This window comes from Aulonocara stuartgranti (assembly GCF_965226115.1).
Source record: "Aulonocara stuartgranti genome assembly, chromosome: 4".
NCBI lineage: Eukaryota > Metazoa > Chordata > Actinopteri > Cichliformes > Cichlidae > Aulonocara > Aulonocara stuartgranti.
This window is the reverse complement of record NC_138942.1, coordinates 707907-726095: the sequence shown is the minus strand read 5'-3', so window position 1 is coordinate 726095 and position 18189 is coordinate 707907. Positions and strand designations below refer to the sequence as shown.

At 45.4% G+C, this 18189-nt stretch overlaps 1 protein-coding gene across 4 annotated transcripts in view; it reads left to right on the top strand.

Moving 5' to 3' along the window:
* Positions 1 to 18189, top strand: part of arhgap27l (Rho GTPase activating protein 27, like) — a 40688-nt gene that overhangs the window by 18990 nt on the left and 3509 nt on the right. For 2 of the 4 annotated variants that reach the window (XM_082530896.1, XM_082530898.1), the window contains exons 4-19: positions 3643 to 3855; positions 7500 to 7649; positions 7725 to 7880; positions 8140 to 8370; positions 8446 to 8541; positions 8621 to 8701; positions 8818 to 8883; positions 10464 to 10531; positions 10625 to 10706; positions 12424 to 12525; positions 12600 to 12722; positions 12801 to 12873; positions 13132 to 13248; positions 13646 to 13744; positions 17628 to 17705; positions 17901 to 18035. In XM_082530896.1, the coding sequence (XP_082387022.1) occupies positions 3643 to 3855; positions 7500 to 7649; positions 7725 to 7880; positions 8140 to 8370; positions 8446 to 8541; positions 8621 to 8701; positions 8818 to 8883; positions 10464 to 10531; positions 10625 to 10706; positions 12424 to 12525; positions 12600 to 12722; positions 12801 to 12873; positions 13132 to 13248; positions 13646 to 13744; positions 17628 to 17705; positions 17901 to 18035 (1870 nt within the window). The remainder of the gene's footprint in view (positions 1 to 3642; positions 3856 to 7499; positions 7650 to 7724; positions 7881 to 8139; positions 8371 to 8445; positions 8542 to 8620; positions 8702 to 8817; positions 8884 to 10463; positions 10532 to 10624; positions 10707 to 12423; positions 12526 to 12599; positions 12723 to 12800; positions 12874 to 13131; positions 13249 to 13645; positions 13745 to 17627; positions 17706 to 17900; positions 18036 to 18189) is intronic. The other 2 variants (XM_082530897.1, XM_082530899.1) reach the window with 2 other exon arrangements.

Sequence of the window (18189 nt, the reverse complement as noted above, 5' to 3'; positions counted from 1 at the left end):
GCTATCTTGGTTTAATTGGTCACATGACTGCATCATATGACTGAAATGTGTCATCGTTTTCGAAAAGTCTCCGGGTTCGCTGTCCACACTGCGAAAACGGCGTTTTCAAATGTTTCTGCTTTCAGGAGCGTTTTCACCACGCTGCGTTTTCCTTGACCCAAAATGCCGTCTCAGTGTGGGCGGGAGGACGTAGCCTCAGTAAAGGTGGGTGGCAGCAGGCCGTAAATCAGCTGTTGGTGCGTGGAGATGGAGCGGGTTCAGCCAGAGTGTTTCTGACCTTCAGCTCCTTTCAGAACTCAAAGGTTTTCAGCGTCTTCGGTCTGACGACTCTCAGTGAAACTCAGCGTCCACATGATCAGCTCTCTGGGACTTCCTTATCTGACTGGTGGAGCATCGAGAATGCAGCTCTGCTCTTTTCTGGGTGACCTTTGACCTTTAGCAGTTGATGTCTTGCTTTCATGTTGTTCAGCAGGTGGTTCGTTTACCCAGAGGGTGGAACAGATTGAGTCATCTCGTGTTTGAAGCTGTTTCCTCCTCATAGGCTGTCCTGAAGCCAGGTGTGTCCCAGGTGAGGTGGCCGGCTGAGCGCGCTGCTGTGTTTGCACTAAATGAGCTGCAGCCGGATGTTTTGCTGTGACACTGCACCGTTAGGACTTTACCGGCTCTGGGGTCATCAGTCAGCCAGCTTCCTGTCAGTCGCAGAAATAAAAGCTCTGCATCCTGGTTAACGGGCAGTCATAAAGTCATCCTCTCCTGATTGGCTGCTTTTACTCTGTGTGTGTGCATATGTGTGTGTGTGTAGTGTGTCTGCTTACAGCTGCTGCTGGACTGCAACACTCTGAGTTGCATGTTTCCTGCAGTTTGAGACAGCTGCAGGCTGCTTCCTGCAGGCAGCAAATGCCCATTTGCAGCTGCCTGTGGACCTGCAGTGTTACAGCGCTCCCAGGACAAACGGGGAGTCCAAGCAGAGGCTCCAGCTGTTCGAGTCCCGGAGAACGTTTAACGTTGCTGGTTTGGACGTTTGAGCTGTGTTTTTGGAGTGTTTGCTGAATCCTTTTAGAAGATTTGGCCGTTGGATTTATTGAAGCTTTAGAAAAACTCCAAGACTTATTTATGAAGTGTGATAAGAGTCCAGGGACTTGAGGGAAATGTCCATTAGAAGATTCCAGGAAACTTGAGGAAGTTTGATGAATTCCAGGTGATTCCAGGACTCAGAAAGAAAATTAGGTGGTCGTCAAAGTTGATCTATGGAGTCATAAAATGTTTCATGACGTCGGTGAACAGTGATCTGGCTCAGCAGCGTTGACTCCTGATCACACTGCCCTTCACAGGGGGCGGGGCTACTGAATCAGAGGGGGTGGGGCTACAGCCTGTGCAGTCTAAACACAAACGGAGTCTAGAAGACTTTCTGAGTTGTTCCTGGTGAGGTTTGATGCAGGACACACTTTGGTGATACTGAAACAACCACAGATGCATTATGGGTAAGTCCAGACATGCTGCATTAAACTTTGATGCTGGATAGAGATGTTGTCATTGTTTCCCTGCGTGCAGCTGCAGGTTCAGAGCATACGGAGCGTGTCGCAGTAAAGCAGGAGAGCAGATTTTTTCAGGTTAACGTGACGCTGCAGTCGATAAACACTGCAGGGCTGCAGGGCTGCCCCAGTCACCGGTGGTGATGACTAAATGTGCAGGTTACTCCCGTGGAGTAATCCTCCTGTGGAGTATTCCTGCTCCACCTGTGCCGTGCTGTGCCAGTGCCAGTGCCAGGTTGTAACTGTGAGTCTATGCATCAGTAATAATGAGTCAGTGTTTAACATCGAAGCCCAGCACACTGACCAGTCGGTCTGCAAGCATTAATGATGAGTAAAGTTTAGTTAATGATAACGAGAATGCCTGCTGAGCAGTGGAGCCTCACCGGAGTCGTACCCGGCGGCTTTAATGGAAGTGACCTGAAGTGAAATGTAACACTATCTTTGTTTCCCTGTGGCCACACTCGCCTCCTCAGTGTGACAGGAAGCTGTCTGCTCCCTGCTCAGAGGAGGAAATCTTGGCAAAGGTGAATCACCTCCAACATCTTCAGGATGATGATGAGTTTTATCAGAACTCGGTGTATCTGTGGTGTTGTGGAGATGTGAAACGTCTTCATCACCACGAGGACTCGACTCCCTGAAGACTGAAAACATCCAGATCTTCTTCCTCAATCAGACGTGAGGCTTAGTGAAAGTCTGCAGGAAATGACTGCAAGTCACTGTGTGTGTGTTTGTTTATAAACCCTGGGGGGAGCTCTTCCTGTACAGCAGCAGATGATTGCCGTAAATGAGGCCGACGCTCCAGCAGGTTCCTGCTTGTTTAGCGGGGACTTTGTCCTCGGTGGGTCGCCGTGCTCTGAGCGTCTCTGTAAGGACTCGCTCTGCAGCCCTGCTAACGCTCGCTCTTTGCTAACGCTTGCTCTTTGGACCCGTGGTCTTCTCTGCGCTCCTCTGTCTTGCAGAGTTGTGGGAACCCGGGACAGTGGCGCAGCTGCCCCTCTGTTGGTCTTCCTTGGTCTCTTGTGTTCTGGGGGCCTCTGGATGTCTGGAGTTTTGATCTCCTCCATACCTGCTTCATGCCCTGGAGGACGGGGCTGTGGCCCCCCCCACACCCTCTAGCAGATCATTACATGAAGGAACCTTTTTTAAAAAAAAACAAGCGCGTCCATGCTCACAGGTGTACACACGGGTGATCACACCCACAAACTACACCCTTTTTGGCTCCTACCTCAAAGCACACTGTGTTCTGTTGATCTTATGTGCTGCACAATAATGTTTAACATTTAGTATTTACTGTCATATTCCCATATATCATTGTGATGTTGTTTATTCTATTACTCTTGTTCTCTTCTGCTTGTTTTCTTTTTTCTTTCTCAGCAGGTGATCCAGGTGATCGATAGATGCATTTTTTTTTCTCTGCCCGTTCTGTTGGTTTTTGTCTTTTGCCCTTCTCCCCCGTCCCTCTTCTCAGCTGTTTCTCTTTCCCTCTTTCTTTCTCCCCTTCTTTCCCCCAGTCAAGTCTGTCCCGTATTCAGCAAGTGAAAATAAAATAAACAATGAAAGGTGAATCAAATGGACCATTATGGCAAGGCTGGGATGGTCAATTTGGTAAAGTAAATCCGTTGGGCATCTTTCTTTGCCTTTAGACAACAATTCTGATGCAAAAGAGCCAAACGGGACAGGCCAAAAAAAAAAAAAAAAAAAAAGAGGTGTGGGAACCCCGTAAACTTTATTAAAAACAGATTTTCGGCTTTCTGCAATGATTCTTTTCACTCTGAGGAGAAAGTTAGGCGGATGAAGCTGGATCTCCATCAGGATGATAACATCACCGCCATGCTGCCGTGTGTGGGTGATGGTTGGGGGTGGGCTTTAAATGGGCTCATAGTTGTCTATGTTCTGTAGTTTTATGACTTGAGGCTCTGAGGCGTGCAGCACAGAGCGCTCTGTCGTCCAGATGAAGAAGGAAGGACACGGCCGGTCGTCGGGTTATGTCACATGCAGGAGGTCTAAACACTGTGACGAATCCACGCTGTGAACATGTCACAGCTTCGACTCAGAGTGTGTTGTTTTGTGTCTGACGGTGTGGTTGAAGAAATCCTCTCTCTCTCTGTAGGACCAAAGCTTGCCCGACCCTCTGTCGCCCATCTACGCCAACGTCCCATCTCTGAAGAAATTGGCTCCGCCTCAGGGCCCTTCTGGCTCCTCCCTCTCCTCTCCACCTCCCACAGACCACTCCCTCTCAACATCAGACCACAGCCCATCATCTTCTACCTCCTTGGGCATGACCAGCCCCAACTGCCCAGTCAGCGCACAGGACCGATTGCAGGTAAGGCGACCTTTGACCTTTCCAGGTGTGTTTTGAGTTCATCTTTGTGTTCGGGTCACTTAAACACCAAACGGAGATGAAGCAGCAGCGCCAAAAGACTGCATGAAATGAATGTGAATGTAGACGAGAGCTAAACTATCAGGACAGATGAAAGAAGCTGACGTGCAGCTGAGGAAAAGAAGTGGAAGAACAGAGATGATGAGTGCGGTTCACATGGTGAACCCATACGCTTACAGGTTCAAATCGGTATTTAGAAAAATGCAGGAATTCCTTCTAAAAGGAGTAAAATGGGTTTAAAATATTGAAAAGAGTGTTTGCATGATATATGGTTCATTTTCACAGGTTTCCTGTTTTATTGTGAAGAGCTTTGTAAGAGGAAGTGAATGTGGTTGTGATCGGTAGCGTGCTCTGACAGAAGTTTGTGCCAGTGTTCATGGATGGACTATCTGCTCCACGGTCTACATGCACATTTCTGTGACATTTCTGCCCACATCCACGAGCAGCTGCTCACTTCTGTTTCAGACGCCTCGCTCTGCACACGCGACTGTTTCTGTACAGACAACATGCCTCAGCTGTATCATGAGCCTGGCATCACAAAATAATGTTTACCTTCTGTGCAGTTTCCAACATCTTGTGATAAAAGTGAAAGTTCTCCGAGCTTTTCAGGAGCCGGACAAACAACACAAACTGAACGCTACACTTAAAGTCTTACTGAACACGAGGACACATCTGCAGTAGGCGTTTGGACACTTGTGGATAAAAAAGTTATTTCAATCCAGGCACAGACTGAGAGTTGCCCATCCTCAGCCTTACTCTCTCCTTCCAACACTTTGCTCGTGTCCTGCATGAGACGTCCTTTCAGGTGACGCTGATAGTCCAGCAGCTGCAGGACGCCACGTCCATAAGCGACACTGCAGGTGTGGTAGAGAAGGCGGGGGCGCAGGACGGGCAGCTGAGGCTGCAGGAACAACATCTGGTTCTTTTCTTAACAGTGCATCAGGATTACAAAAAGAAAAGAAAGTAATTGCATTTACTGAGTTAAAGCTGCCATCGGGCAGCAGCCCTGGAGTTACTAAAACACTGGATTCAAAGCAGTGTGACAGCACAGGAAGTGACTGAAATCTAAATGAACTCGAAGGTAAACGACGGGTCAGACACCACGGCGGCATTAAAAGAGCAGCACTGGATAACACATAAAAGCTCAGCTAAGCTAGCATTAAACACACTAAGGAAGAGCAGAAATCTAAGATTTCAGAATCGGACGAAATCAGAAAAATCCATTTTGAGCGAGACGTAGATGATGTGTACGCTCGTTTCCTAAAACGATGATTGCTGGGAGTGACGTGACAGGAGACGACGGTCCAGACAGAAGAAGGGCTGAAGGCTGATGATGCACAGCTGAGGTAGTGCGCTTCATCATGCTGTAGCGACAGATTACACACCAATGTAAGTGGTCAACAAAGTTTAGTGATGGCAGCGTTACAAACAAAGCGTATCTGGAGAACATTTGTACGAATGGCTCGTTGGATTTCTCTGCCATCGTCACTCTGACCTTCCATTGTGTTCCACTCCAAACTCACCGCTGTGTGCAGCTCAGAGGTACTTAAAGTTTTATCAGCTGTAATATGAGCATGTGGCGTCTGTTCCACAGGGATCCGGTGACCAGTTACTGGACACCAGTTTGTCTTACTGGTTGAGCAGGCATCCATGAGCCCTGTGCCCCTTTCTCTCATGTCTGTAGCCAACTATCACTGTAGCCTGATGAGATTGTTTCAGGTGTCACATATGAGTCTAAGAGGTTTTATATATTTTATGTCGTCAGTATTTTTCTGTGAATTAGTGCAGCGGTCCCGACCCCCGGGCCACGGCCCGCTACCGGACCATGAGAGCGTAGACTCGGGTGTGAAATTTATGGTTTTCAGTGTGTGAATGTATGAATGTGTGTGTGGATGTGTGGATGTGTGTGTGAATGTGTGTGTGGATGTGTGTGTGAATGTGTGTGTGGATGTGTGTGTGAATGTGTGTGTGGATGTGTGTGTGAATGTGTGTGTGGATGTGTGTGTGAATGTGTGTGTGAATGTGTGTGTGGATGTGTGTGTGGATGTGTGTGTGAGTGAATGTGTGGATGACTGGATGTGTAAAGCGCTTTGGGGTCCTTAGGGACTAGTAAAGCGCTATACAAAAACAGGCCATTTACCATATTTTATCGTTAACTCGGTTTGCCTGGGTCTTCCCAGAAAAAAAATATTTACACGTTACCATAGTGACCAGAGCATTAAGGGGCAGAGAGGATGTTACTCTGTTGTTGGTGCATTTCAGGAGGACGCTGCTAATAAAGTTACACAATCACACAGTGAATTCACGTTTATTATTATATTTACAAAATACCAGTTTTTGTCTTGGTCGTATCCTTTTATTTTGTTGTATTTATCCGCAACACCTTAAAGGCCGGTCCATGAAAATATTGTCTGACATTAAACTGTCCGTGGGGCAAAACACGGTTGGGGACCGCTGGATTAGTGAATTTGGTCCACAGCCACAGACAAGTTTTAACTTCTAGTGTGCAAACAGCAGAAGACAGGCCTGATCATCATTGTACAGAGCACGAACTACTTAAAGTTTGTATAAGTAATATTAAACAGTGGAATAAATAAACCAAAGGGTAGGAATTACACCCAAAGAACTGTATATAAAATTAAATCTATAAACAAATGGACTGATAAACACACACACACAAACATTATCACTCAGCTTAACTCAACTACCTCAAAACATTGAGACTGGACTGACTAATCAACACAAGCGCAAACACACTGACCTACACCACCAAACCATCGCACACACCAACCTGTAAATGCTCTTTTGCACAATATTATTACTGGACTTTCTGCACTAACTTCTTTACTTCCTAATTTTTGCTGCTACACTAAGGAATGTTTACCGTTCCTCCACTGCCTCAACTCATCATCACAAAACCTTTTTATTATGTTACGTTGTGTTTTTTTGTCACACTGTCACTTTGCTGCTCATGTTTGCACATTTGCACGTGCACTTTGTTGTCTGCTGTCTGTTAACAAAAAAAAAAAAAGGCTTCCTTAGATAGTTAGTTTTTGTTAATTTATGCTGTAATTTATGTTAGGTCAGTCTGTCTTGTCTCTGCTAGCAGCTAACTAGGCCTCTTAGTTAGCTAGTTTAGTGTTTTCTGTTAATTTATGTTGTAATTTATGTTAGGTCAGTCTGTCTTGTCTCTGCTAGCAGCTAACTAGGCCTCTTAGTTAGCTAGTTTAGTGTTTTCTGTTAATTTATGTTGTAAATTTATGTTGCATGTAGCACCTTGGTCCTGGAGGAATGTTGTTTCGCCTCACTGTGTACTGACTGTATATGGTTGAAGTGACTATAAAGCCAACTTGACTTGACTTGACTTGAAATGAAGGATTTGTAAGTTTAGCAGAGGAATAAAGTAAAGCAGGAAAAATGTACAATTTCATTAAAAATACAAAAATGTGATTACAATGAAGATCAGAGTACAACACAGAACATGTAAGAGTGTGAAGGAGGAAAGCAGGAAGTATAAATGCAGTGACAACAACAAATCTGATGACAGAACCAAAGCAGACAGTCCTGCTGTGCTGACCTCTGTGCAGGGCCACACTGAGCAGGACAGCGGGAGGCAGCCTGGAACCAACCACATGAACAACTCTCGCAATCCTCCACCCGTGCCGGTTAGAGACCTGGACCGGTCCAAGGGAAAAGAAGGGGGTCAGCTGACCTCCATCTCCCCCGCCTCCTCTCAGGTTTGAATCACTGCCTTCATAACCCCCCAGTCCATTATCAGGTCCTCAAAGTGATGTCGTCGTGCTTCCCGTCAGGGCTCTGGTGGCTGGGAGAAGGTGTTTGATGAAGTCTCAGGGAGACCTTACTACTTCAACCGCAGCACACGAACCACATCCTGGAATTTACCTGAGCCATCCTCCCCGTCACCCCCACCTGGATCTGCAACCCACAGGAAGCACGAGGGCGGCCCGGTACGACCCAGTTTAAAACGATGACCAGGTTCAAAGTCAGAACAGAAACTAGAACAACAAACTTAGTCATTTTTTAAATTGTGAAATATGTCAAAATGTCACTTCAACAGCTGAAAAACTGAAATCCATCTGATATTTTATCAGCTGTATCAGGTGATGCTTAGTGAACAGGTGGTCTTTGTGTTAATGAGGATTCAGGGTTGTTTGATTAAAATGGTGAACTTCCTCCAATGACTCCTCTTACTCTGATTACTGAAAGCCTCCCCTGCCAGAGGAAGACTATCCTGTAGGCGACCATAAAGACAACAACGCCAACTTTAGAACGGTACCACACACACAGACTGAGCACACGGTTCATTGCCACCCATCAATGACAGTCCTTGGATTGTTCCGAATATTCTCCCACATTTGTGCCTTTTTCTCTCCACAGCATCCTCAGCAGAGCTTGGGCCTGATACCCAGAGCTCACCTGGACCTGAAGGATCCTCAGGTAATCAGTTGGTCAGCGCCATCTGTGTGTCTGCTTTTTATTTGCATTAATCCATTGGTTTGCTGACTGTTACAGATTCCCTCAGTGCCCCAAAGTCTGATGGGAAATGGAGTTTGTGAGGACGGAGCATCGCTGCAGGCCAGGAAGCTGAGAGTCAGCATGGGAGAAGACGTGAGTGAAAACTTTACGGTACAGCAACAACCTTTTTAGGCCTGCGTCACACAGACTTTAACTGGTTTCTGGGTTTCAGACGTGTTCCCATGGCCACCGGAGGAACTTCTCCGATCACACTGACATGATAAGCAGACACGCCTCCCCCGACAGTCCACAGGTAGACACTTACCTGTGTCACTATCACGGCTCCATTCATTCGCATTGACTCGCTCGTTCCCGCTCATCCATTCGTTCATTTGTCGATCTGATGTCATCCTGTTCTCCCCCATCAAGCTCTCTAATAGGTGCAGACTGAAGAGGAATCTGTCCAATCAGAGCACAGGGTCCAGCTCACAGCATGTAGGTCTTGGCACCTGATTGGCTGTTGGGAAGATTAGTGAAGGTTTCCAGTAGATGTGGTTCCACTAACTCATCACATTAACATCTTACTAACCACTGCCTGACGGGAACTTTTTGGGCAGTTCAGACTGACAGCGCCACCTGCTGTGCTTCCTCAGTATTACGTGTTAAACATTTAGAAAGATTTTTCCTGACACCATGAAGTTCAAGTGTGTTTATCGGTGTTTAGATTTTTACTGTAAGGCTGAATTTGTCCAGAAAGTTGCTCAGTGTTTCTCCACTAACCCTTAAATCGCTCAATAACACCGATCCATCACACATTAACGGGTCTGAGGGTCTGATTGGTCTCTTTCTATGGCCCTGCTGTTAGTTCTGGTAACTCCAGCATCTCTGACTGTGTCCACACTGGAGGCTGGTGTGCACACGGAATCAGACTTTGTCCACAGGTTCACACCACACTTTGGTGGTCCTCCTACTTCTCCTGTAGCCTCAGCAGACATTCCTGGCCTGATTCTATACACGAACGTAGCTGGTCTTTGACCTGCTGCTTCACTCACTCTGTGCAATGTTCAAAGGAGCACCAACAAATAAAACAGGAAACCACCTGCAAAGGAAACATGTGCACATTGTCCAGAGTTCATGAGGAAAATGGTTTAAGACATAAAAACTGAGAGCAGATGAAAAGAAGATGCTGCTGTGTGCATCCCAGTGTCCGTGAACACCCCATGTGCAGATGTGCAGATCGTCTCTGATGACGAGCCAAGGACCAAAACCAAACACTCCCAGAAATCTTGGACCCAATGCTAAAATCAACAAACGCTAAGTTTAATAGTTGCAGACTTCAAAGCAAGCTGGCCATTAACTATGACTCAAGCGGTAAGCTTACCAAAGGAGTTTACCCTCCCAGACACCACTCCATGTGTTACTGCCTCAAGCTAAACAACAAGAAGTGTGTGCATGACAACATTACATGAAGTAGAATTTATTAAAAACAAACTCACAGTAAGTTCTGCTGAATGAATAAAAGTCACCACACCTGGGCCAGCTTTTATCAAGTTGAAGGTACAGGTGTGCTGCATCAGCTGACCGCCTCGCAGAGAGGAGAGCATCAGCAGCACGAGGGCAGTGGGAGTTTCAAGGCTCAACCTTGATTAATGCATGAGTAACACAGTGGATTGTGAAAATGGCTGCTGTGGAGAAGCTTTGGTTCACGTGGTAGTAAAGTCCCTCCTGTGTTTCCTGAAAGCAAACTCCTCCTTTGTCAGATGAAAAGTTCAGTCATGTTTTAATTAGGGATGCAAAGAGGTCTCTCGAGGCCTTGTTTGTGTCCGTGAGGAGGTCCTCTGTCCGCCGAGAATGTTTTAGGTGTCCTTGAATAATCACATAAATCCTTGAGTTTGGTTCCTGGAAAGATTTTCAGGTATTTAAAAATGTTTCCAGCACTGATCAGACTGATGGATGAAATGAGACAGGCTGATAAAAGGCCTTTCATTAGACCCTCACCACTCCCGTGTTTGCAGAGGAGTCACATTTCAAAGCAGGTAACCTGAGGACTCAGCTGTGTGTCTGCATTCCTACAGGGACACCTGCTGGAGAAAGCAGGGATTCTCAACAAGACTAAAGTGGCTGAAAATGGAAAAAAGATCAGGTGAGAGCACAACAATTGTAAAGGTAAGGTGTGTGCTCGTATCTGTTCTGTGGGTTTTGTCGGAGGTAACTGTGTCTGCTGATTTTTGGACAGGAAGAACTGGAGCCAGTCGTGGACTGTCCTGCATGGAGGGATCCTCACATTCCATAAAGACCCCCGACCAGCCGGGAATGCAGTAAGAATCAGTTTACAGAGTCCAACAGGAGCTCAATCAGAATCAGAATCAGAATCAGAATACTTTATTGATCCCTGGGGGAAATTATTTTTTGTTACAGTGCTCCATTTTAAACCAACATTAAGACAAGACAGACAATACACTAACTAAGAATAGTACAATATATACATATATATACATACATACATACATAAGTCACTTATAAATAAATATTTGGAAAAGAAACATGTGTAGCTGTAGCAGCAAACAGTGTGTTAAGTGGATGCGTTGTACAGGGAGATGGCCACAGGCAGGAATGATTTCCTGTGTCGTTCAGTGGTGCTTTTCGGTAATCTCAGTCTCTCACTGAACGAGCTCCTGTGACTGACCAACATGTCATGGAGTGGGTGGGAGGTGTTATCCAACATTGTCTTTATCTTGGACAGCATCCGCCTCTCCGACACCACCTTGAGGGAGTCCAGCTCCATCCCCACAACATTGCTGGCCTTACGGATCAGTTTATTAAGTCTGTTGGCATCTGCGACCCTCAGCCTGCTCCCCCAGCATGCAACAGCATAGAGGATCGCACTGGCCACCACAGACTCATAGAAAATCCTCAGCATTTTCTGGCAGATGTTGAAGGACCTCAGTCGCCTCAAAAAATAGAGACGACTCTGGCCCTTCCTGTAAAGTGCTGTGGTGTTTTTAGCCCAGTCCAGTTTATTGTCAATGTGTACTCCAAGGTATTTATAGTCCTCCACAATGTCAACACTGTCCCCCTGGATTGAAACAGGGGTCAAGTGTTTCCTGGTCTTCCTGAAGTCCACGATCAGTTCCTTGGTCTTTGCCACGTTGAGCTGCAGATGATTCTGCTCACACCACGTGACAAAGGACAAACACCCTAATGCACCTTCTGCCTCGAACCATTACTTGTGTTTTCTACTCTCTGTAGTAATAACATTTCTCAGGACTAAATACCTGAGAAATGTTTGGATTTCATATGTGGAAGACTTAGATTGATCTAATAAATGAACAAGGCAAACAGAGAAAAACTAACTTGTGAGAAGGAATTCAATGAGTTATTAAACACAAACAATACCGCCAGCATTAATAAATGGCTACGATATAGAAACTTTAGATTTCCATCCATGAATCATTGATCCTATTGTGCTATTAAACTATGGTGATGATGAGGAGGAGGAGGAAGGTAATAAAAAAAAAAAAATCAACTTTATTTCTATTGCAAATAAAAATACAACAAAGTTGACCAAAGTGCTTCAGAGTCGGTCAGAGCAAAAGCACAAGACAGAATGAAAAGAAAGAGTTAAAAGGAAACAATATACAACTGTTTGAAACAAAAACTAGCCACGAAGTAACAAAGTAGTTTGAATCAAAAGCCAGACTAAAGTTTTAAGACGCAATTTAAAAGACTGGGTGGACTCGGAGGAACGAACATTAGGAGGGAGGTTATGATGAAGATGATGATTATGACGGCAATGAGGAGGAGGAGAATGAGGATGATGATGATGAGAAGGATGAGGATGATGATTACTTTTATTATTAGTCCTTATCCAGGTGAAAAAAATCTCATTGAGATTAAAAATCTCATTTCCAAGAGAGACCTGGCATCATGGCAACAAAAGTCAAAATACACGAACCACATGACTATATAACTTATTATAACTTATAATTATGACGGCCATGAGGAGGATGATGATGATGACTTGTTTTCCCTCAGAGCAAAGCGTCACAGATTGTTCCAGAATACACCGTTGAACTCAGAGGAGCTTCGGTGAGCTGGGCCTGCAAAGACAAGTCATCCAAGAAGAACGTTCTGGAGGTACTTTTTACCCCAGTTACATCAGCTTCCCTTCTTACCTGCTTGATGAAGACCACTGTGGTGTTTGTGTGCAGCTGAAGACACGTCAGGGCTGCGAGTATCTGATGCAGTACGACAAGGAGAGCATCATCAGCGACTGGCTCAAAGTGATCCAGGACACCATCGGACAGCTGGTGCCAGACGGAGCACACAGACCGGTAATCCTTCGAAGCCTCGTGCCTCGTTCAGGCTCTTTGTTTCAGAGCGAACTGGCTTACAGTGAAGTCTGCTTTCAGGACCAGGAGCACCTATCAGACAGTGAAGACGATGGTTCTTCAGACAAAGAGGACAAAGACAGGAGATCGATATGTGAGTCTTTGAACTTTAACCATCTCCAACATCTGTGCAGACTCGGCCTGATGAAGGTCTGAAGCATTAAAAGCTCAGGAAAGGAGCACAGGATGGCCCTGAGCGGAAACATGTTACCAGCTGGTGTTTCTGATGTCTTTTCAAAATGACCCACAGAGTGATGGAATAAGTTTATTAATAAGAACGTTTTATTGGCAGGTATTGCACAGTGGTTGTCATAGTAACACTGAACACTTTCTTCTTCTGCTGCATCTTCAGCGAGCAGGATCCCATCAGGAGCTGACACGGAGCAGACGCGAGTTCGGTCCAAACTGCGACGCTTCCTGCAGCGAAGGCCGACTCTGCAGAGCGTCAAAGAGCGAGGATACATCAGAGGTAAAAAGGCCTCCCGATCACATGCACCGACCTTTAAATGCTACAAACTGTGAATATCATTGACTTTTCTATCAGATGCAGATGTTTACCTGCATGAACCCGCTCAGTGATCCAAAGCTAACTCGCTACAACAACAGACTCACCTGTATATTCATTTGGTAGTTTAATGAGTGAAATTAGCAGCTGAGTTAACCCATTTACATCAACATGTGCACAGCGCACGGGTAAATACAAGATCCAGAGATGAACAGAAAAACATAGTAAAACAGTAATGCATCCGAATATGAGTTTATCAAGAGTGAATCACGATGTAGACGATATGAAAACTGTAAAATGATGCTAAGCCTGATGACACAGAAACATGCAGCTCGTTGATCAGACTGGAAATGTCTTCCAGACAACGTCTTTGGCTGCCACCTGGACACTCTGTGCCACCGAGAACACAGCACCATCCCCAAGTTTGTGGAGAAGTGCATCAGGACAGTGGAGCGCAGAGGTGACGGAGGCACACATGTTACCCACGCGCTACAGGAAACGCACAACAAAACATCCCAAAAGGTTAACTGTTCATCTGGACGTAACGTTTTCAGTGTGAGAAACATTCAGATGAACAATCAACCTTTTGGGATTAGGTGCCATCATGGCACCGGATACCGGTACCCATCCCTATTTGGGATTGACTTACCTGGATGATTGAGCATGCATCAAGGCACATCAAAACGTGTGTTTACAGTGGGGCAAAAAAGTATTTAGTCAGCCACCGATTGTGCAAGTTCCCCCACCTAAAATGATGACAGAGGTCAGTAATTTGCACCAGAGGTACACTTCAACTGTGAGAGACAGAATGTGAAAAAAAAATCCATGAATCCACATGGTAGGATTTGTAAAGAATTTATTCGTAAATTAGGGTGGAAAATAAGTATTTGGTCACCTCAAACAAGGAAAATCTCTGGCTCTCACAGACCTGTAACGTCTTCTGTAAGAAGCTTTTCTGTCCCCCACTCGTTACCTGTATGAATGGCACCTGTTTGAACTCATCATCTGTATAAAAGACACCTGTCCACAGCCTCAAACAGTCAGACTCCAAACTCCGCCATGGCCAAGACCAAAGAGCTTTCGAAGGACACCAGGAAAAGTATTGTAGACCTGGGGCCCGTTCTTCGTACCTCGCTAAGTAAGTTAGCTGGATTAGATTGTTGACGTTTTCGCCTGATCTTGGATCGTTCGGTTCCCCGAAGCTCATCCGGGACTTGCTGTCATAGCAACAGAGCCGTAAGCGTAAACCTGCTCGGGAGCAGGTTTACTTTATGTAACCAGGATTAGATCGCGGCCACGCAGGTATGTCCGCTTCATTCATACGAAAGCAACAACAATATTCCACCACTGTTTCACCATAAATAAATAACATCAATAACTAAAGATAATGCAGCACCTGATTCTTTTATTGATTTCACACAGATACATACAGGTCATTTCCTAAAAAAAGGGAAATGTACTATTAATCATTCTATTACATGTATGTGATTATTACAGATGTAATTCATATTTCAGAGTAGTAATAGTAAATTACTTTGTGTAATCAAGATGAGAGACCACGGCTATAAAAGCGAAGGTGGATTTGGGAAGCCTGTCGCAGCCATGTCCTGTCCGTTTACGCGAGCAGCCCATTGCGGAAGGTGCAAGATTGATAAGGAGAGTCCTCAGAATCCAGCGTATATTGCGGGATAGACAGGATCCTTTAGCTCAGCGCGACAGTGTGCTCATAGAGAGATATCGATATTCCCGTGAGGGTATTATTCACTTAACCAACTTGTTGACGAGGGGGTGCAGGACCACCACCTGTCTTTGTTTGCTCTGCCCTTTTCTTGGTTGCTGTTATGAACAAACAAACAGATTATTTCAGGGTCTCTTTCCAAGAGACTAAAAGCAATATAAGTGATAAATATTACCATTCTGTAGCATATTCTTATATTTCACTTTTACTTGTTCCCATGTTCTAGTGGGTCCTGTTGTGGCTCTAATGTGAAAGAGGATATAATGTAATATAATATAATATAATATAATATAATATAATATAATATAATGTAATATAATATTGGATAATATAATGTAATATAATATAATATGATATAATGTAATATAATATAATATAATATAATGTAATATAATATTGGATAATATAATGTAATATAATATAATAGATTTACCCTACCGCCTACTGGTGTTGGCCAGAGGGGCCGATGGCGCGATATGGCAGCCTCGCTTCTGTCAGTCTGCCCCAGGGCAGCTGTGGCTACAACCGTAGCTGCCTCCACCAGTGTCTGAATGCGAGAGTGACTGAATAATAATAATAATAATGGAGTGGATTTATATAGCGCTTTTCAAGGCACCCAAAGCGCTTTACAATGCCACTATTCATTCACTCTCACATTCACACACTGGTGGAGGCATTGTGGCATTGTAAAGCGCTATATAAATCCACTCCATTATTATTGTTATTATTAAATCACTTACGAGTTTAATTTGTCAGCAACTTCCTGCCAGCCCTCTCTCCTTGCTTTTGCAGCCTTTGCAGTGTTCCCTTGCGTTCTGATGAAACTCCTGAAATCCCTCACTCAAGGGTTCTTCCTCTGCTGCCGAAAAATACCGAGCGCGCTCCTTCGACATTTTCGCCGACCAATCAGAGGGTTGCCGATCAATGTTTCTACTATCGATGCGTAGCCCCTGTTAAGCCACCCAGTGATCTCACATTACTTCATCCAGCTGTACTAATCGTCAACAGCAGGTGTGTTCGGAGAACCGGATTAGCGAGCTCACGGTTAGCGCGATGATTTGGTCTTGGATGTGTCATTTGATCTTGGATGTAGTGAGCGACGTACGAAGAACGGGCCCCTGCACCAGACTGGGAAGAGTGAATCTACAATAGGCAAGCAGCTTGGTGTGAAAAAATCAACTGTGGGAGCAATCATCAGAAAATGGAAGACATACAAGACCACTGATAATCTCCCTCGATCTGGGGCTCCACGCAAGATCTCATCCCGTGGGGTCAAAATGATCATGAGAACGGTGAGCAAAGATCCCAGAACCACACGGGGGGACCTGGTGAATGACCTGCAGAGAGCTGGGACCAAAGTAACAAAGGTCACCATCAGTAACACACTACAACGGCAGGGAATCAAATCCCGCAGTGCCAGACGTGTTCCGCTGCTGAAGCCAGTGCATGTCCAGGCCCGTCTGAAGTTTGCCAGAGAGCACATGGATGATACAGCAGAGGATTGGGAGAATGTCATGTGGTCAGATGAAACCAAAGTAGAACTTTTTGGTATAAACTCAACTCGTCGTGTTTGGAGGAAGAAGAATACTGAGTTGCATCCCAAGAACACCATACCTACTGTGAAGCATGGGGGTGGAAACATCATGCTATGGGGCTGTTTTTCTGCCAAGGGGACAGGACGACTGATCCGTGTTAAGGACAGAATGAATGGGGCCATGTATCGTGAGATTTTGAGCCAAAACCTCCTTCCATCAGTGAGAACTTTGAAGATGAAACGAGGCTGGGTCTTCTAACATGACAATGATCCAAAACACACCGCCCGGGCAACAAAGGAGTGGCTCCGTAAGAAGCATTTGAAAGTCCTGGAGTGGCCTAGCCAGTCTCCAGACCTCAACCCCATAGAAAATCTGTGGCGGGAGTTGAAAGTCCGTGTTGCTCGGCGACAGCCCCAAAACATCACTGCTCTGGAGAAGATCTGCATGGAGGAATGGGCCAAAATACCAGCTACTGTGTGTGCAAACCTGGTAAAGACCTATAGTAAACGTTTGACCTCTGTTATTGCCAACAAAGGTTATGTTACACAGTATTGAGTTGTATTTTTGTTATTGACCAAATACTTATTTTCCACCCTGATTTACGAATAAATTCTTTACAAATCCTACCATGTGGATTCATGGATTTTTTTTCACATTCTGTCTCTCACAGTTGAAGTGTACCTCTGGTGCAAATTACTGACCTCTGTCATCATTTTAGGTGGGGGAACTTGCACAATCGGTGGCTGACTAAATACTTTTTTACCCCACTGTGTGTGTGTGTGTGTGTGTGTGTGTGTGTGTGTGTTAAGGCTCACATCGTGTTGTGATTTAATGGTTGAAGGTGGGTCAATTTCGCTCATTAGCTTGGATTTGTAGTCGTACTGAATCTAACATGATGTTGCAGCCATACAGCACTGAAACAGGGATTTATGGTGAAGTGTTGTGCAACAGAATTCAGATGTTGTTTTTGTCTAAGGTGGAAATGAAACAATTCTTAAAGGTGTAACCCAGCGACTGATGAACTGGACAGAGGTGTTTGTCTACTAACTGGCTTCACTCGCTGTGTTCAGGTCTGGACGTGGACGGGATCTACAGAGTGAGCGGAAACCTAGCCGTGATCCAGAAACTACGACACAAAGCCGACCACGGTAATGCGTCGCTGACTCAGTTCATGTTCGGTAACGGTCACGTGATTTCTCCCTGGATTCAAACGGTCTGATGGATCGTTCAGACCTGCGGCGGCAACACGAAGCTGTTCGCGTCTAACAGATGGATCTGAACCCAAAGTCTGTTTGATCTAAAGTTTGGTTTCAGAAGACTGAAGCTGTCCTCTGTTTCTGCAGAGGAGCACTTGGACCTGGAGGACGGACAGTGGGAGGAGATTCACGTGATCACCGGCGCTCTCAAGCTTTTCCTGCGGGAGCTTCCAGAGCCGCTGTTTCCCTTCAGCGTCTTCGAAAAGTTCATCGCCGCCATCCGTCAGTACACACGCTGTTTGACACATACATGTTAATACACAGCAAAGGAAATGTCACACACTGTACCAGACCTGCAGTAGCCCTGGTCTACTCGTGTTTTTATCTTATGTCTTTAACCCAGCTCTTACCTGAAGGAGGGTAAAGCTGGGCATAC